At 38.3% G+C, this 20523-nt stretch overlaps 3 protein-coding genes across 5 annotated transcripts; 2 read left to right on the top strand and 1 right to left on the bottom strand.

Annotated features, from left to right (window-relative positions):
* The first annotated feature begins 30 nt into the window (after positions 1–30).
* Positions 31–13541, top strand: nop2 (NOP2 nucleolar protein homolog (yeast)). Of its 3 annotated transcripts, none has more exons than XM_054781678.1 (16): positions 31–149; positions 5285–5411; positions 5498–5540; positions 5631–5695; positions 7203–7522; positions 8390–8618; positions 8793–8992; positions 9078–9167; positions 9373–9460; positions 9547–9687; positions 9813–9952; positions 10026–10115; positions 11747–11869; positions 11940–12037; positions 12731–12867; positions 12944–13541. In XM_054781678.1, exons 2-16 carry the CDS (start codon positions 5306–5308, stop codon positions 13369–13371), a joined length of 2298 nt encoding a protein of 765 aa, XP_054637653.1. In that variant the 5' UTR covers positions 31–149; positions 5285–5305; the 3' UTR covers positions 13372–13541. The 3 variants fall into 3 exon arrangements, with proteins under 3 accessions (XP_054637653.1, XP_054637651.1, XP_054637652.1); XM_054781676.1 differs by lacking the exon at positions 31–149 and adding an exon at positions 3721–3802; XM_054781677.1 differs by lacking the exon at positions 31–149 and adding an exon at positions 3728–3802 and having other exon boundaries at positions 5259–5411.
* Positions 1405–3500, bottom strand: emg1 (EMG1 N1-specific pseudouridine methyltransferase). The gene is made up of 5 exons (XM_054781697.1): positions 3335–3500; positions 2741–2842; positions 2055–2196; positions 1777–1982; positions 1405–1710 (listed from the first exon to the last, which is right to left on the bottom strand). Exons 1-5 carry the CDS (start codon positions 3482–3484, stop codon positions 1597–1599), a joined length of 714 nt encoding a protein of 237 aa, XP_054637672.1. The 5' UTR covers positions 3485–3500; the 3' UTR covers positions 1405–1596.
* Positions 13542–13827: 286 nt separating the features above from the next.
* On the top strand, positions 13828–20453 carry ing4 (inhibitor of growth family, member 4). Its single transcript, XM_054781696.1, has 8 exons — positions 13828–13906; positions 14368–14439; positions 15390–15556; positions 15641–15755; positions 17178–17289; positions 17396–17540; positions 19630–19691; positions 19789–20453. Exons 1-8 carry the CDS (start codon positions 13870–13872, stop codon positions 19826–19828), a joined length of 750 nt encoding a protein of 249 aa, XP_054637671.1. The 5' UTR covers positions 13828–13869; the 3' UTR covers positions 19829–20453.
* The last annotated feature ends 70 nt before the right edge of the window (positions 20454–20523 follow it).

The raw sequence follows: 20523 nt of genomic DNA, 5'->3' as shown, positions 1-20523 counted from the left end.
AAGTTTTTGCATGTTTATATTATTTGTTGCGAGTGTTCCACTTTGACAGTCATTGAACGCACCATTGTACGTGCGCTATCCTTCTCCCACTCTGCACAGATTGTCAACTATACTGGATTTTTGCTGATACTCTGTGGGAATGCATAAAGGTAAAGTTTGATGACGTTATCGAGTGCTAATGTCAATATTTGTTGTGTGCACAGCTTCAAGTTAATTCATGCTAGCATGCTGCCTGTTAGCACACACGTCAAGCAGCGGCGCTATAATCTTCTCTCTGAAAAACAAACTCCAAGCTTATAGTAGTGGATGGTGGGTCTGTATTCACTTTGTGTTTTTAATTTGATGTTGTTCCTGTCATAGTTTTACACAATACTAAATGAGATAAATTACATCGCTATACGATCCCCCCTCCTGTTTTGTATAAAACACGACTTGATGTCAATGTCAGCCCATCCGTGCATCGCCATATTGTGGCATGTTACAAAGACAATGAAATTAAACAAAACGGTGGAACTTTGGTTTTATCTGCTGTGACTTCAGAAGTATAACAGCTCATCAACGCATTTTGCTGCTTCCAAAACATGTGCAGTGACCAAACTCCAAAATGTGTACGCCTCTCAAATGTAACTAAAATTGAATCACGGAGTTTGAAGCGGGGTCTAACCACGAGCTCCGGGTCACGTGCAAGATACGTCACCATTTTGGCGCATGTCTGTGACAATTTAAGGTAGGTTTAAAGCATTTATACTGACAGATGATACAGCAATATATATTAAAGTGATACTTTATTTTAATATGCAAATTGGTTAGAAAATAAAATACATTTTTTCTTGCTATGTCATGTTTTTGGTACATCTTTCAGGAGACTGATGCTAATCTGTGTTGTAAACCTTTTAAGTGTACAGGCAAGTTTTAAGTAACTGTCAGGTTAAAATAAATAAATTTAAAAAAAAAAACTCAACTACTTTAACAATACAAAAGTACAATGAGTCGCCATTTGAAGACAAAACAGAAAGAGCGATACGGTCACCTAGTGACAGGTACTGCTGCAATTATAAGGCGTTTGCTTTTCTAAGTCTCTAAAAAATATTTGTATAAGTACTTGCTACAGTATTTTATTCAGAATTTTCATTTCTGGTTCTGTGGTTAACACACTTTTCCTCTTTGGCATCACTGGTACTATTCTGCAGCAGCATTATCGGGGGAAAAGCCAAAGAAGTCCTAAAGGTCTAAAATAACTTCTTGTATTCTCTTTATACCACTTTCTTGTGTGTTACTGATGATGACGAAGCGTTAAACTCCCACCTCTTGTTTCAATTTTGAGGCATATTTTTTTTCCCAAATTGTACCACTCTTGGTACACTCTCACAACCCCTTCATCGCCAACAATGAATAGCAAAAACAAACAATGCATCTGTATTATTTATAATACAAACTGACAATAAAACAAAGCCTTTCAGATTTTTCATGAGAATCGTCACTGTAGAAGCATGTTTAAGCATATCAACATGGAGATTATCATCATATAAAAGAGGGTAAACGAAGCATCCTTGGTCAGTCTATTCACAAAAAGCTTCTGGCTTGAGTGGGGTTGTATCACAAAACCCCCCATACCTCCTCAAAGGCCGAGCACATCTTGGCACACGTCAGTGCTGCAGAGAGTGGGTAGTTACTGATGGACACCGTCTTCTCTGTGTAGTCCACATTCACCTGTTGAGAGACCCTCATCAGTAATCTTGACACAAGACAAATTCAAATACGGTGACCGAATCGTACCGCTCCGTGTGCAAACGCTCCGATCACCACTGCAGCCGGTCCTTCTGGCACCAAGGAGCGAGGGCCCACGGCCTCTCCGGCAGAGAAGGAAGTGGAGATCCGCGGGCAGCCAGGCGGCAGGTGATCTGACACAGGGTTTTTAATCATTCTCAGGAGCTTGTGAGGACCGTCGGACGCTCGCACGCTCAGCTTGTGCAGTAGGTGAACTAAATAGAAAATAAAAGGACCCATGTTAGACACATTTACAATGTAAGTTGTGTTCAACTACAGTTGTTTACCCATAAGGCCACAGAAGCGAGTGAAGGTTCTTGGGATGCGAGTCTGTGGGTTGATCTCTATCAAGGCGTTTTTCTCCGTGTGGATGTAAACCTGCAGCAGGCCCGCTCTGTTCAGTGGACTGTCCATTAACATGAGCAGACACTGGTGGAGGACAAACACAATATGATGTGGTCATTTTGTTATTGCGGCCTCCGTGCTTAATGACAAGCTTAACAGAGACGCTGAACATAATACCTTAAGTATCTTTGACAGTGATCAGACCACACCGGGTAGGCAAACAAATGCTTTGCATATGAGAATGATGGCAGATGGCGTGCAGCAGTGTTCAGGAAAATGTGACAATGCGAATGAACAATGCGTAAGAAAACGGGAATGTAAATGTGTGACAAAACCGTCAACAAAAATTACGGCTTTCCTCTCTCCTCCCTTTCTGGCACAAGCAAGTGCACACACCCACCTGTTCCCACGCCCCTCTGTACCCGTGCACACTAAATACAGTGCTTTTCACCAAACTTACAACCTGTCTCCTACATTTGTCTTGTGTGCATGTTTTGATGCAGTCTTGCAAGAGTGGCAAAGCATGACAAAAGGTACATACTCGCCAAATAAATATCTGCAGGATAAAGGGTGCACATCTAAGTGCTACATACATACAACATATATTGATAGTGACATAGCTGATTACCTGATGTGTGATATCCGGTCTAATTTGTCCTGGATCCCTTCCGCTTTTAATGATAATGTTTTTGTGTTGATCACAGTTCAGCAGCTCGAAACTTTTACCAGCCTATAAAATAAATGGATAAATACTGTTTGATTATCATCACACATTTCATCATCAATCGCTATTTGTGGAGCAGATTACACGCATGTGTTAGAAGAATCACCTTTCATATAAGCACCACGTTTGTCATGAATGGACCTTGAAAAACACATTTAGACCCAAAGGTCACTGAAATTGGATAATCCAATCAGATTCGAAAACAAATATTGTGTTTTCGAACTTTTTTTCGTGGTGGCTCTTTAACAATGGCAGCAATTTTTTTCACATGGCTAATGTTTTTTGTTTTTTTTGCAAAAGGAGGTTCTGAAGCACATTTGTGCTAAATTTGGTGTTTGTATCACAAAGTGAAAGATTATTTTACTAATCTGCTCCACTATATGTGTGAAATGAAGTGTGTACTGTACTGTCTATACAAGATAGTCCAACTAGTTGTGACTACTACAACTCGTCGTAGTTGAAATGACAACAAAATCATACACGACCTGACAAGTTTACCTTCACAGTTTCTAACGAGGCTCCCTCCAGAATAACAACTAACCGCCTCTCCGACATGCGATCATGCAGACTGCGGAGATGTTTGGCGGGTTTCGGTTCATATTCGTCCAAATGTTCCAGACCACGCTTCTTCCCGTTGGCAGTCGCCATCTTGCCTTCACGGGTATTGAACTGCCAGATGTCGCAGAATGTATACGTCACCACAGTGGGGGGGGGGGTGAAATAAAAAACTTATATGTATGAAGTACATTGGTGAATTGTTTAGTACGGGTATATTATGTATAATACGTACACGATAGTCATGTAAAAAATATTCATGCTTTTCAATAGTGTGTGATCCGGCTAGCGAGCTAGGTCACCCTAGTACGTCATTTGTGTGCGCCGGAAGTTTCTCCACAACGTGTTGTAGGGAAAATTCACATGTGACCATTTCGTCCTACTTGTGAAAATCAGCGTTCCGGTCGAAGAGTAAGTACTAATGTTGTTGTAAACTCTAACAAGACGTCAGTTAGTGTTTAGAACAATTATTTAAAATATGCCATCGCAAGATTGACTGTCAACACATTTTTACACGCACACACGTTTTTGTAACGGCTACAGAGGCTAACTGATGTCTCATAAATGATAACAATTCTGCTCAGTCGTGTAATTTAGATTTGTTTTGAACATTTTTACTTGCTGGTCATGACATAACACGAATGCGTAACTACGTTGTTCATGAAAGTTAATTTCATCTACTTTTTTTTTTTACACATGCCGCGTGATGAAATCTAATTTGCCGTCACAATTATTACAGGGAATACATCAAATAAGTTTTAGTTACACATTATTTTAGCCAACTTGGATGCTTAGTGGTGTAATATAATATATTTAACAACAAGCAAGCATATAAATTCAACGTACTCTCTTATCACTACGTAAACTCACTGGCCACTTAATTAGGTTCACAATGCACATTTTAATGCCATTGAATTCAAGGCATGCATTAAAATTTCTGCCTGACAGAGGTGATGCTTTTGATTGTAGTTTTGTCGCTTTTGTGTAGCTAAATAATAGGATCAAAATTGTCAGTTGACATGCAATATGCAAATTAATACGGCTATGTAATGTTGCAATGCATTGCAGGTGCTTGGTTCAACATACGATATGATGTGGATTTAATAACAAATAAAGCATGACATAACATCTGTAAAAGGGGGAAATGCAGCCCAGTTGCTATTTTTCACAGGTGTTTTGTGTATATTTTTGGGGGGTTCATCTTTTGTTTTTAAAATAATCTGAGGATAAAGTCCTCATAATATCAGATTAAAATTTTAAAAAATTGTTTTTCTAAAATAAAAAACTACTATTTTTTTCTAATTTTGTGGCTGCCCCATGAAATAATTATAAAAAAAAGTATTCCGGCAACATAATGACTTAAAAAATATGACTACTTGTAGCATTACACATTTTTTCACATAACGTTCTGACTCAAATTGTAAAATGTTACAACTTTATTCGTATAACATTTGTACTTTTTCATGAAAAAATACACATTCATTTATTCTCTTATGTCTATTTTTTGGGGGGGAAAATCAACTATATTGTCGAAACCTTGCAACATTTCCCACTGAACTTTAGAACTTCATTCACATCATTACAACTTCAATCAACAATGTGAGTCGTTTCTTTAAAAATCTGACTTCATTCTCACAATATATCAACTTTTTTCAACTTTACAAATGTATTGTGTTTCTAATGTTTTGTCCCTCTTATTATATAATCTAAACAGAAGAAGCACCTTGAAGTTGACAAACATATAATATGGAAATTAAATGCATATTACATAATAATTTATAGTTCCAATGCAATTACTCCATTAAAAATAACTACAGTATTAATGTCTGTAAACATGAAACTGCATCCCTGTTCTTATTTTGCACAGGTGTTGGTCATTTTTTTCTTTTGAAGGTGTCCTTGTAGCGCGGAATCATGGGTCGTAAGTTGGATCCGACCAGCAAGGTGAAGCGTGGCCCTGGGAAGAAATCCAAAAAGCAGCAAGGGGCTGAGACAGAGTTGGCCAAGTTTATCAAAGATGGTGACTATGTGCTATTTTTTATTACACCGTAAGAAATGTCTCCTTGAGTAAATTCTAATACGACTGACTGACTTTGATGAATGCAGATGAATCTGGGCAAAAGCGTCTGTCAAGAAGAGCCAGGATAAGGTACGAGTGTGATGGATTGCATGGCATAAATTAAAATTCTGCTTCATTTGTGTCTTGCTCATTCATACTATTGTCATTGCGTATCTACAGGAATGCTAAGAGAGCCAACAACCTAGCAAAGGCCAAAGATGCTGTTGTGGAGCGGCCCAAGAAAGGTAACCATCGTTTTAGCTTACAATTACCTGAAATCATACATGGAAATACTCTATAGTATCGCCTTTGTTTTGTGTATACAGTCATCGCTTGTTTATCGCGGTTAATTGGTCGCAGACCCAACCGTGAAAAGTGAATTTCCGCAAAGTAGGATTCAATATTAATACAGTGAATATTTTCATAGTTAGCGTTTAGAAAACTTGTTTATGACCTTGTCAAAAAGGTTTTTAGCATTATTAGAGCCATGTAAACATGAAATAACACCCCTATAGTAATCTTTATACTCGTATTACTTAATGTAGTAGGCATGATAAGCAATATTAAGTATGGCTGTCATAAATAGCACGTTAACGGCGGTAACTAATTTATTTAATAATTAATTTAATAATTTAATTTAATTAATGCATACGCATCATGACAGCCCACGCCTTTCTGTTATGACGGCAGACGGCGTCACTTTGTGGCTCCCCACACAGTCACTCAGAGTCTGCTGCTCTTTTATAACTTTATTCTGACCTGAACACATCAAAAGCAGTGCAATTCCAACACATTAAATGTATCTCCAACTCCAAACAAACACATCTCTAGTCCACCTTCTCATTGTCACTCGACTACCGCGAGATGCATTCATGGACACTCGGAACATTACAACAACACTTTCATTATGCATATATGTGTGCTTTAAATAAACAGCAAAGACACAGAAAAGTGTGATTCCAATCTTCTGCCATTAAAGAAATTAGTGTAAGGTAAACAGATTTTCAGACGTGTGCTATCTTTTAGCTTGATTAAAATTTTCAGTTCATTTGGAGATGTCAATACATACAAATATATTATGATCCTGTCTGGTCTTTTATCTTTCTTTCAATAAAATACAGTAAAAATGGGTGTACTTCAGACGTACTGTAGTTGCAAATGGTGATTAATTAATTTGAAAACTGTCATTAATATGATTCAAATGTTTAATCATTTGACAGCCCTAATAATAAGACATAATAACTCATCGCTAGCATTGGGAAAGTTCCTCGTTGTAGTATCTCAAGCATAATGTGGGTAGATCGGATGGCTTTAAAAAAATAGATCGTCCGCAGCCTATCATTTGTCCTCATATGACGTGTGTCACTTGATTGTTGCATCTGCCATACACAGACGTACACACCAACAGTTCTGCTAGCTTTGTTTACATCTGAAGTGACACAAGAGACGGCTGCCGCTTTAAACACAGCAATATACCGAGCTAACTAGTTAGCCCCCAATTTATTGATCCTAAACGTAAGAATGGGTTGAAACTGAGTGAGGAAGAAGGACAAAATAAGCAGCCAAAAACGTACCACTTCCACATGGAATAATAGGCCACAGTCAACCACGAAACAGCGATCATTTATTAATTCATTGATTTTTGAAAAAAACATGAGAGTAAAGGAGCAATATTCGAACCGCGATGCAGCGAGGAATGACTGTGTTTTTATTCCGGACTACGTCAGTGCTCACTCTTTGTACTCTCTAAAGGATTCACTGATGAGAACAGTAAGTGGTTGAAGCCAGCAAAGAGGAAGCGTAAACTGGAGCAATCTGACAGCGAGGACGACGACGAACACTGGGACGAAGGTGAAGATCATGATGACGGGAAGGAGGAAGAAGAAAAGCTACTGAAGCCACAGCAGAAGAAAGGAGCGAAGAACCAAGCAAAGATGAACACAAAATTAGGACTACGAGAACTGGAGGAGGAGGAAGGGGATGATGATGATGATGACGATGATGATGAAATGGTAGATGACTACGGTGCACTTGAGGATGGCAGTGATGAAGAAGAAAGTGATGGAGAGGAGGTATGTACGGTAATACTTGAAACATTCATTTCAAGAGCTGTGTCGAAGATAATAATGCTCAAGGTAATGCTAATATTATTATTATTATTATATTATTATTATATTATTATTATTGTAATTGCATGTAAAGAAACGAATGAATTCAATGTACATTTTTAAATAAAAATTTAAATAATTACATTTCAACTTGTTTTAAAATGGGAAAATATACCATTAAATACATGTAAATGTCATAAAGTAGTTAAAATGGGCCCTGAAGTATATAAATTGGTTATACAATAAATATAAAGATTATTGAATAATTAAAAAAGGTCATGAAATATACAAAACAGTCATGACATAAATATAAAGCGCATTATAATAAAAAAAGGTAACAAAATACGTCTCTAAATTGTTCAATTGAAATAAGTATAAATCATAATTTTTTTAAATTATTATTTATAATAATAATAATAGGAAAAGAGCGTGGAATATAAAAACTGGCCGTGAAATAAATATAAGACCATTAAGTAATTTTAAAAAAATCACTAAATATACAGTATATACATCATGCATTAAATATAAAGGTCATTAAATCATTAAAAAACATTAAATGTATAAATCAGTCATGAAATACATGCAGCTTTATAAAGTAAATAATGAATAAATACTTACATTTTTTACATTTGCAATTATTTCACTGCATTTCTCATTTTAGGTTTATTTATTAATATGTTAATTGTATGTCGAACGTAAAGGTGTGTGCCTATTCCTCAAAAGTGCAAAACTCATAACCCTATTTTTTTTTTTTTTAGCTCATTATTGAAGTTCATTTAGTTACATGCTGATGACTTTCAGCATGTGATCTTCCCTTTTCATTTTCTTTAGCTTCTTCCCATCGAACGAGCAGCTAAGAAAGATAAAAAGGTGAAGGAAACTATGGGACTTGACGATGACGACGATGAGGAGGAGGAAGATGATGACAAAGATGATGATGATGATGATGATGATGATAAGAAATCAGATGTGAACGAGGAGGGGGAAGACACACTACAGACCAACATAGAAGACTTTGATCAGTTTAGGCTGCCTGCAGCAGAGGAGAGTGAGAAGGAAGGTGCGTAGTGTTATGTTGCTTTGAAATGACAGCATTCCCTCCTGTAGTGGCTTCTTTTCTAACAGACTGCGTGGCTTCATCCATTGCTGGGTGCTTGGTCCACGTAAGAAGAATAAACACCTCCTGTAATTTCTGGTGTATAAGCCGCTACTGTATGTCACCTACGCAACACAGGTGTCCTGCCTGTGGACCTGAAGACAATCCACCAGCGGATAAAGGACAACATCGATGTCCTGTGTAATTTTTCGTCCAAAAGAGCGGAAGGCAAAGATAGAGAAGAGTACATCTCTCTGCTGAAAAAGGACCTGTGCATGTACTACAGCTACAACAACTTCCTCATCGAGAAGTTCATCGACCTCTTCCCTCTTTCTGAGGTGTCTCTTCTCACAGTGAAGATTGGCCTAATGTCCCATTGACATCTGAGATGGACTTAAATGTGAATGTTCTTGTCACAAACAGCTGGTGGATTTCCTTGAGGCTAATGAAATTCAGAGACCTGTCACTATTCGGACCAACACGCTGAAAACCAGGAGGCGGGACCTTGCGCAGGTAAGTCACCTGCTAATGTTTGTAGCAAAACTTTGCCAAATCCTTATCCGTAGCTTACAACAAACATAACTGATGTGTATGATTGTCTCACCATGAGGCCCACATTTTCCTATGGTCATCAAGTTATTTAAAAAAAAACACTCATAATTGTTTTAGTGAACGAACCCATTGATTTGTAATTATTATCATTTATCTGTATTTTTAGGCCTTGATCAACAGGGGAGTGAACTTGGATCCTCTGGGGAAGTGGTCCAAAGTGGGTTTGGTCATTTACGACTCCTCCGTCCCTATAGGTGAGTGTAGTAACCTATGAACGATCCATTAATGGAAAGAATAAGACCAAACCTGAGTAATGCATTGCTGTATTGTGATTACTCAGGTGCAACTCCAGAGTACCTGTCTGGTCAGTATATGCTGCAAGGAGCGTCCAGCTTCTTGCCAGTCATGGCGCTTTCGCCACAGGAGGGAGAGTTTGTGTTGGACATGAGCTCAGCCCCTGGAGGGAAGACCACCTATATTGGTAAGATGTGCTAAATAATGGCAGTTATTGCTATAAATACCGCTGTTGTATTGAATTTTGTTAGATTGTGCTGGTGTGTATAAAAAAAAGTGTTGAAGTTTGCATGCAAATGTTTCCCCTCATAGCTCAGCTGATGAGAAACACTGGCGTGATTGTTGCTAACGACGCCAACGCTGATAGATTGAAGAGCGTGGTGGGCAACATCCACCGTCTGGGGGTCACCAACACCTTGGTGTGCAATTACGACGGCAGGCGGTTCCCAAAGGTAACGTGCGTGCATGTTTAGTTGTGCTTAAGAGTTGTGTACTTCATACTAACAGGTTAAACTTTGCATGCAGGTCATGGGGGGGTTTGATAGAGTGTTGCTGGATGCACCATGCTCAGGGACAGGAGTCATTGCTAAAGACCCTGCTGTGAAGACCAGCAAGGTAAACCACCTTTCTTTGCTGTGCTCCTATGGTCATTTGTAGTGCTTATCGGAGTATGTGGCTATGTACTTCGTTTGGGCATCTCTGGGTGAAGTTTGCATGTTTTCCTCGTGTGGGTTTTCTCTGACTACTCCGGTTTCCTCCCACATTCCAAAAATATGCATGTTAGGTTAATTGGAGCTTCTAAATTGTCCATACTGTAGGTATGAATGTGAGTGGGAATGGTTGTTTGTCTATACTGTACGTGCCCCTTGATTGGCTTGCGACCAGTCCTCGCGCCCAAAGTCAGTTCGGGTAGGCTCCAGCATACCCCCCCAACCATAGTGAGGACATGGAAAATGGATGGATTCATTAATCCAAACTTAAAGGAATAAGGTAAGAATATAATAAAAGAGAACATGAATAAATGAACAAAAGAAATAAAATATTATGAGTAAAATTACATATACAGTATTTATATAGTTTTATATATACATATATATATATATATATATAGAGTTATATGAAAATTATTTTATAAGGAAAAAGTATGAGAAAAAATGTCAAACGTAGCTCACAATAAAGTTTAAAATATATGAGACATTTTTTCCACTAAAGGTGCAATATTAGCATAAAATAACTTGTGAGAATAATGTTGGGATATTACAGAAAAAATAGGGTTGGGCATCGTTTGAATTCGAACGGTTCAGATTCCTCGTTTCGATTCCGGTTCCTAACGGTCCTCGATCCCGATGCTTTTAACAGGCAGGGTCATAACAGTGTCCATTGTTTAAATGAGGGCACTAATCAGAGTTCTTTTTGGATGAAATGTCTGAACCTTTCCATAAATGTTTCAATGATATAAACTTCAACTTTACTATGAATTTCTCACAGAGCTATCTTCAACCAGAATATAAATATCAAACCATTAAGCTTGAAGATACTGTAAATGTTATGAAGTTTATTTCCATAGGAGTACACTTTCACAAAAGATGTTTGCTTTTGAAAAGCTCATGAAAAAACATTTCCACATATGCTGTTTATGTGTTAGTTTGTGATGCTGCAGGCACGTAAACATGCACTAACCTGGGTGCGGAATATCAAACAACAAGTAAAAGTTTTGTCTATGAAAAGCACACGTGCTAACATTAGCTGGATATTTGCTACCGTATTAGCACTAGTATACTTTGTTTGCTGCCTCAATGGTTGTGTGGTGTACTTTTTATGACACCCTTATTTAGTTACAAGTAAAAAGGACTGACAAAAGGGCTCACTCTGTTCATGCCGTTGTTCTATGGAACAAAAAGACGAGAAAAACAGACACGCATGCATGTGGCAGTTGTATTGAGGCCGGCAAAATGATCAAGTTAATTTATTGTGTGATTGATTAATGTATTACATTAATTGTCCCAGGCCTTAGTTCCCACGAGAGTGAACGAGAAATCTTGTCATGGTTTAGTCTCGTGAGATCTTGTGACCCCCCTATTTTTGTAACTTTAAAACTTTATTTTTGTAATATTAGCACTCTTATCTAGAAAACTACAGCTCATAACTTGAAGAATAATGTAATACTTTATCCTTGAAAAAAACAACAACCCTTGCCAGCTTATTTATCTAATATTACACAACTAATATATTGAATTCCCTGACAGGAAGAAGCAGACGTCCTGCGCTGTGCCCACTTGCAGAAAGAGTTGCTGCTGTCCGCTATCGACTCTGTCAACGCTGAGTCGACTTCAGGAGGATATCTGGTCTACTGCACGTGCTCCATAACGGTTTGTGTCCTGTGCATGCACAAGAGTCAGGCTCTATAAGTCGGCTTGCTGACCAGCTGTCTCTTGCCAGGTGGAGGAGAATGAATGGGTGGTGGACTACGCTTTAAAGAAAAGGAATGTCAAACTAGTTCCCACTGGACTGGATTTTGGCAAGGAGGGCTTCATCAGGTATACAAAACTGGTTTGAGTTACCGTATTCTATACAGTGGAACCCGTCTATGTCGACTAACTCAAGTCCTGGTCCACTGTGTTCGTGTTTTTACTCAAATGTGCCCGCAGAAATTGGCATCAACATAAAATTTGAGATCCAAAGGCGTCATTTCTATGAAAAATGGGTCAATTTATGTGTTGTAGTGTCACCTTAATTATCGCTAAGCAGCGTGAAATTACAACAACAACATAAAACCTATAATGACTTCCTGTTCAGTGCACTTTAAGCTTTAAAATAAAAGTATGGCAGTATTAACCTGGATTCTACCACACGCATCTAAACAATGCACCCTTGTATTTTTTTTTCTTGTGGAAGAATGATTGGTGCATGTATGAAAGCTTGATTTTCATTGTATACATCGAAATTACCACAGCAGCTTTTTTAGATAAGAGCATGAAATATCATATAAAAACAGAAGAATCTAAATAATATGCACAAAGAAAGGAAAATTATGTATAAAAAAAAAAATCCCTTACTGTCCCCCATTTTCCATTTGTCTCTGGTCAAAGTCACAAGTAATGTAGGCTATTTTTGGTTTTGGTTATGTCAACAACCGCTTATGTCGACAAGGGTCAGCCAGTCCAAGGGGCATTGACTTAAACTGGTTCCGCAGTGCAGGGAAATAAACTGTATTTTTTGCATTTGTTCAGATTCAAAGAGCGGCGATTCCATCCCACTTTGCGGCTCACGAGACGTTTCTACCCGCACTCTCACAACATGGACGGCTTTTTTGTGGCCAAGTTTAAAAAATTCTCCAATGTGATTCCGACGGCACCCTCAGGGAAAGGTAACATTTCTCATTGCATCACATGCTGTCCTTCAGTTGATCAAGAGCTCACCGTCTTTATCGGTCCCTAATATAGATGAAGACAACGCAGAAGCTCCACAGGCGACAGAGTTGACAGGTCCTCCTAAAGAGAAAGCAGACAAGACCAAGAAGAGCGGCGTCGCCAATGCTGGCCCATTAAAGCAGGAGGCAACCAAAACAAACGGCACAGCGGCCAAGAAAACATCTCCCTTGAAGCCAAAAGGCAAAAAGAACTCTTTGACTGGACCGAAAAAAGCAAAGATCGCCAAGAGGGACGGAGAGACTGTCAAGGAACGAGAGGTTAAAAGCACCTCGAATGCAGATGAGACGAAAGCGCACAAGGCCAACAAAATGGATGGGAGCAGATTTGAGAAGAAACAAGCCAAAAAAAGAAAAAAACCCATGAAAGCCAAGAACAGAATGGGAAAGAATAAATTCAAAAAGTTGAAACACATGCTGCGCCAACAAGAAAGCCAAGAGTGACTGCGTAAGCATTGTATACATATGTTGAGAACGTTGAAATAATTGCAGTGTAGTACGTATGCATTGTAGTGGGGTCATGTTTTCTTTTGTAAAATGTGATATGACTGAAATGCAAAATGGGATGCCTGCTATAAATGTGAGATATAATAAATTTTTAACATGTTCTTTCACTATTCTAGAGTGTCTTGTTTTCCACCAGTTTTTAACACATATTCCATCGTCCAGTTTGATGTTAGAAGTGAGCTACAAGAAGAGTTTAGACTAGAAAAAAAACGTTTGCAATTTGAATATGCTTTGAATCACCTTTATTTCCTATCTAACTGCTATTACATGCTCTTACATACAGTATTACACCTTTAATAATCAGTTATGCAGTACAGTGCACCTTGATGGTAATTTATACAGCAAAGTATTCTACTGGTGTCACGTGTGTGCAAACCAAATCAATCAGAGCCACCCCTTTGCTCACCGGAAGCTGTGTTGTTTACATTTTACAAGATGGCGGCGGGGATGTATTTGGAGCATTATTTGGACAGTAAGCTATTTATCCATCTTTAAAAAAAACATTCGGAGTATTTTAATAGCGTGTTAGCTGGAGAATAGTTTGTTTTAGTGTATAGCCAATTGGATTGTCGAACAACGTCCGTGAGGCGAACCTTTTATGCGTTTCCCAGCCGTTACGTGGCGTTCGGCTCAGTCTATTTGCTGGACTGGCACAACGCACTGAGCTTGGGAAGTCCGCGGATGTGGCCATACACGTTCAATCACAATTAAAGCTTAATACAGTACATATTTATTTAATGATAACACACGCAATGGTTACATATATATGGTCGTATTCATTATTGTATTATTTTATTTACTAAAATAAATAATACTAACGCTTGTCCGCGTCGGGCTACAGATGAACGGACGCTTTCTTGTCTTTACATCGTTTTGGCTGCATTTAATATTCTTTGAATCTCTTCATGAATGAACCCTTCTTTTTCACATTAGGCATCGAAAACTTGCCCTTCGAGTTGCAGAGAAACTTCAATTTGATGAGAGATTTAGATCAACGCACAGAAGGTGAGAACTGAATGTGCCATCTGATCTGACGTCAAAACGTAAACCTTACAGCATGTTGTATTCCGCAAACGTGTTTACATTGTTGAGGCACAACTGTCAGTGTGAAGATTTTTTGTTTGTCAAATGATTGTTTTTTTTTAATCAGATTAATCATGGGTTTAAAATGAATTCATCGTGGGTAGAGTAATTTTAGAATATATATAATATAATTGCAATCACCGTTTGCAACTATGTCTGAATTATACCCATTTTGACTGTATTTTATTGAAAGAAAGGTAAAAGACAGGACAGGACTATATATAGTTATCTGTATTAAGAGCTCCAAATGAACTACAAATTTAAAAGATAGCACACATGTCTGAAAATCTTATTTACCCAACACTAGTTTCTTTAATGGTAGCAGAACATTTGAATCACACTTTAACCGTGTTATAATGAGCGGTGAGCTCACCACATCATTTAAATTGAATTCACATTTTGACTGTATTTTCTGTGATTTCCGAGCATACTTAAATGCAGAAAATTGTACTTCCTCATTAAGAGTTACAAAGTGAGTGATAGGAATGTCCACTTATTCTCGTCATAACAGGAGAGGCGTAGCTTGCCATGATGTGTATGTGTTAATTACGATAACATTTTTTTTAAAGTAATTAATGAAATAAATTAGTTAAAGCCGTTATTGCGACATTTTTGACAGCCCTACCGTACTTTAAGCGTGAACTTCTCTCAGGTCTGGCTCCCCTGGTGTTTTTGGCATTTGCAGCATTTTCCTGTTGCATTTGTTTTATGGTGTTTGTATGTGTTTGATTTTTGATCATTTTTGTGTTTGGAGAGTTTGGACAATGCTGTGCATTCACCCCTGTCAGCCACCGTAGAAAACAGTTGTCATTATATATTGCACTAATCTGCGACTTTGTTGTTTAATGTATTTCCATTATTATTTCCTGTAGATCTTAAAGGACAGATAGACTCCCTTGCAAAAGAATACACTTCAAATGCTCGGACCCTCTCCTCAGAGCAAAAGCTGTCCATCTTGAGGCAAATTCAGCAGTCGTACAGCAAATGCAAAGAGTTTGGAGATGACAAAGTGCAGCTGGCCATGCAGACCTATGAGATGGTTTGTATCAGACTGTAAAAATGCATGATGTTTTTACATGATGTAAAGGACAATGATGTATATCGTCTTCTCTCTTGTCTTCAGGTTGACAAGCATATCAGACGTCTTGACACAGACCTGGCCCGATTTGAAGCTGACCTGAAGGAAAAACAGATTGAGAGCACAGATTATGATTCCACCTCCAGTAAAGGAAAGAAAGGTTGGTGCCAACTATCCATCCATTTTCTATACCATTTGTCTTCTTGAAGGTCATGGGTGAGCTGTGACCTATCGCAGCTGCCTTTTTAGGTGAGAAGTGGTGTACATCCTGGACTGGTTGCCAGTCAATCAAAGGGCCCATTTAGACAAACAATTCACACTCAAATTCACAACTATGCACCATGTAGACCAGTGGTCACCAACCTTTTTGAGATCAAGATCCTTGGTCTCGGCCGTGAACCTGCACAAGAACTACACCCCCTATCATACGTGTGTGTGTGTGTGTGTGTGTGTGTGTGTGTGTGTGTGTGTGTGTGTGTGTGTATACATATATACACACACACACAATATATGCTTTGTGTTATTATTGCTATTGGTTTCACTATTTCAGCATTTTCTCATTGTGCCTTTTGCTGTATTTTTATCCTTTTTATTTTTTTTAATTTAATTTAATTTTGTTTCTGCAGTGATGCAATGACAAATGAGCCACAGGCCGCAGATGGCCTGTGAGCCACACTTTGGACACCCTTAAACCCCTATTTTTGTGGCGCCTGCTTCATGAGCAAACCAGAACTATTTGGCTTGTTGGCTCCACGTAGAGAACAAGCGATGCAGATTGAGAGGAGAGGGGCTGGCCAATGCGCTACAACAGTCAGCCCTTAACAAGCGGTGTTGTCGAGGCTCAAATATTTTTTTTTGGATGTGCACGTCTATGGAGTTGTATTTGTGCCTTAACTTTGAGCCCTATTAATGTGCAATAATTACTCTTGTGTGCGCAAGCACATCACTGCAGCTCGCTGTCACTCCCACCCTCTCTCGGCCTTTTTGCTAGCACGTGAGGCCGCAAATCGGTGTACGAGGCGAGCCGGTGTACTAGTGTACCTCCGGCCAGGTTTTGGGGACTGGTCTCCTTGCTGGGGCTTGCGGGTTGCTGCCTGGATAGCGGCGAGGCCTATGGGCGTGTTCAGTGGAGAGAATGCGTGCCTGTTGGTCGCTCTCTGGGAGGTGAGGGCACTGATATGATAATACATTTTTTTCAAAATGTTCTCGCGATCGACCGGCAAAGCCCCACAGATGGACTAGTAGCTCACGATCGCCGGGTTGGCGACCCCTGATATAGACTGTCAAATTCACCGAACATGCATGTTTTTAGGATGTGGGAGGAAGCAGGAGTGCTTGGAGAAAACACCAAACTGTTTGGATTCAAATGACCTTCAGTGCATGCGTGTATGCAACATACACATTTCTTATAATTAGTTATTAATGATAAGCTCCACAAAAATAACAAATGACTTGAAACAAACCACAAAGTCATAAAAGTTGTGGTAATACAGCGTTGTCTTTAATGAATGCTGTGGAGCCGTTTGAGTGCATCCTTGGTCAGCAAAATGCTTGTTCTCTGAGACATGTAATGTAATTCCAGCAGACACCAGACAGAAGGAAAAGAAGTCTGCTAAAACAAGATCTAAAGTGAAGAGCTCCGATGAAGACGGAAGTCCCAAGAACACCCAAAAGAAAGTCAAACTCCTTCAAACGTAACGTCTTCTTTATTAACGTCTCAAGTCTTCATCTTCAAACCTGCATTTGATTTTATGCCACATTTGGCTTTCACACTCTTAACAATTTTTTGTGCGTCATCAGGGGAGAATTCAACAGCCCCTCTTCCAACTTTGGGAATGTGCACCCGTCTGATGTGCTGGACATGCCGGTGGACCCCAACGAGCCCACCTACTGTCTATGCCATCAGGTGTCCTACGGCGAGATGATCGGCTGTGACAACACTGATGTGAGTCTTATGTCACGTTCTCTCTTTCATGTCATGAACAAAATGGACGTCATCTAGAAATAAGTGATCTAATGCTAATGATCTACATTTAACACATTAAGACATTGACATGCGCACACTTGCCTTTTAATACGCAAATATGTTGCTAACATGTCAAAATAAAATGAATGTTGAGTGTTATTGGAAAATGTGTCATAATAAATAGTCTAGTCACATTTATTTGTATATGAAGATAGATGGATAGACAGACAGAAATGTTTACCATTATTAGAGCATCTAGACATAAAATAACAAGGGATGCTCCGATCAGAGTTTTATGCTGCAGATTATGGGGATCATCCATGAGTAAGATCAGCCGATACCGATCACATGGATAACTGTACATTTTTCAATGTATTTATAATGAGTGCTATTAGCCGGGGCTGCCATTAGACAGCACAGAAGTTACGTTTTTGTTGGCATTTATCTGTTTGTCTGTTTGTGTTCAAAATAACTTTTTTTAGAAGAAGAAGAAGAAGAAGAACTGATTACATTTTGCGTGGTGATCCAAAATTCTAAATTTTCCCCAAATGTACCCTTTTCCCTACAACTACCGGTATTATTATTATTACTTGCTACTACTGCCATATGTCTCGGCCGATTCAAGCCATTCCAACATCAAACTGTTCAACATGTTCAGGACATTCAGGTTACGATGTTTATACTGAAAATTTTTTTGAAATGTTCCTAAAATTCACACTTTTCCATAAAACTGCTATTACCTACGACTACTTCAACATTTCTCCACCGATTCACCTCATTCCAACATCAACTCATTCAACAAAGTCAGGACATTCTTGCTATTAGCCACAGCACAAAAATTCCCACATTTTTTCTTCCGAAACGCCGGAAAATGCCTTTGATCTAAAGAGTTCTATCTACTTCCACATTTCTCAACCGTTTGTGTCACATTTTCACACCGTTCCAACATCAAAACATTCAATTAATTAAGGACATTCATACCATTTTACACATACCAAGAATTCCCATTTTTCTTGACATTCCCATTCTCATGCTAATGTTAGTATGCTAGCAATGCTAGCATTAGCATACTATCATTTTTAGCTATTTTCATGGGTAGACACATATATAAGCACTTAGCACTATCATGCTAGGTGTTCACATGTTAACATTAGCATAGTAGCATTTTTATCCATTTTCATAGGTAGACATTTATATAAAGACTTAGCACTATCATGCTAGGTGTTAACATGCTAACATTAGCATAGTAGCATTTTACCCATTTTCATAGCTAGACGCTTATATATAAACACTTACCACTATTATGCTAGGTGTTAGCATGCTAACATTATCCATTTAAATATGTAGATAAGATAAATGTAGGACTAATATTTATGGATGGGGCGAACATGCTTGGCGGAGGTCTGCTCTCTCTGAGTGCTTTTCTAGTTCGGACTTACAATTGGCTGTAGTCAATCACAAAACAGCTATAATGTACTAATTAATTATGTTTTGAAAAACCATGATAGAGTGCTCAAACCGCGATGGAGCCTGGTAAATGCATTCATTTTTCCTCTGAATAAAAATGAATTTTGTGTTTTAGATATTTTAGTTATTAGCAAATGTAATGTCCTAATACATGTAGTTATAATAGTAAATTAAAATAGAAATGGTTGTGATGGGTTTTTTTCAACCAGTATACAATTTATATAGTTTGACAACAAAGGAAAATGGTTCAAGTTAATAAAATATACTAAAGGGAGGAAAACAATTGACAATGCTTGTATTAAATGTATTTGGGCTTTTTTTATGATTGTGTTTTCGTTGTAAAAAACCCCCCAAAAAAACACGGAAAATCTTTTTTATGTCGAAAACGTCATAATAATGTGCTTTTATGTCATTTGAAAGAATATAATGAAAAAATGCAGAAAAATTGAAGTTGTTTAATTTGATTTGAATCCCATGCTGTTTGGATAAAGGTCAGAGATGTGTGAGTGATTTATAACACACGCACAATATGTCCTGTGTTAAACAGACTGCATTTTTCTTTTTATGTCACAAGGAAACTTACCTTATTTTTGTGCTGCAGTGCTCCATTGAGTGGTTCCACTTTGCGTGTGTGGGTCTGACAACCAAACCAAGGGGAAAATGGTAAGAAACACAGAGCCTGAAATTCTCCATATTTTCCACGCGTGCAGTTAAAGACTGATGGGTTTTTTCTATTCAATTACCTCCGTGCTTTATGTAGGTATTGTCCACGCTGTTCTCAAGACAGAAAGAGAAAATAAAGGCTGCCTGGAAATCCTGGAACACTGATCTGATGGGAAAAAACATGTCTTTATTAATTGCTAGATTTTTTTGTTTTCCATCTTCCTTAACATTTGGTGCTTCTTTTGTTTTTGTATTTGCCTTGATGCAGTGTGTGAAGGATCTGGCTATAGGTGTATTTAAAACTGTATTTTCTTAGTTGGTGCTCTTATTGCAATTCCTTTTTTACTTTGTGTTTAAACACTACAACTGCCCTACTTTAACGGTTCAAATTTGCATGATACTTCATACTGTAATGACATGCAATTTAAGTAGTTTCTCTGAAAACGACGTGGCCATTTACAATTGTTTGCCTTTGTTGTATACTTCTGTTTTACCAAGCCATGCAGAGCGAGTTTCACTCTTTTTTTGTTGTTGTTGTTGTTTTTACAGTTTAAAGTGGACAAAATAGTGTGACAACACGCTGCATCCTGAAAGTATTAGTCATCTTTTGGTAGTGATTCATTTGAGCATTTTGATTGAGTGCTGTTTAGAGTGCGAGGCATTTTTGTGAAAAGAATATTGATGTAGCTGGTTTATTGGTACAAGGGGGAGGGTGTGATTGTGTTATCAATCATTTAAATACAGCTACTACCTCAAACTGTGGGCTGATGAGTTGTTTTTTGTTGTAGAGTTTTCATTGCCACCTATTAAGTTTTTGCCAGTTTGTTTTAGG

This window comes from Dunckerocampus dactyliophorus, chromosome 7, assembly GCF_027744805.1.
Source record: "Dunckerocampus dactyliophorus isolate RoL2022-P2 chromosome 7, RoL_Ddac_1.1, whole genome shotgun sequence".
NCBI classification, from domain to species: Eukaryota; Metazoa; Chordata; class Actinopteri; order Syngnathiformes; family Syngnathidae; genus Dunckerocampus; species Dunckerocampus dactyliophorus.
The sequence above is the reverse complement of the archived record's forward strand: the minus strand, read 5'-3'. Positions and strand labels throughout refer to the sequence as shown.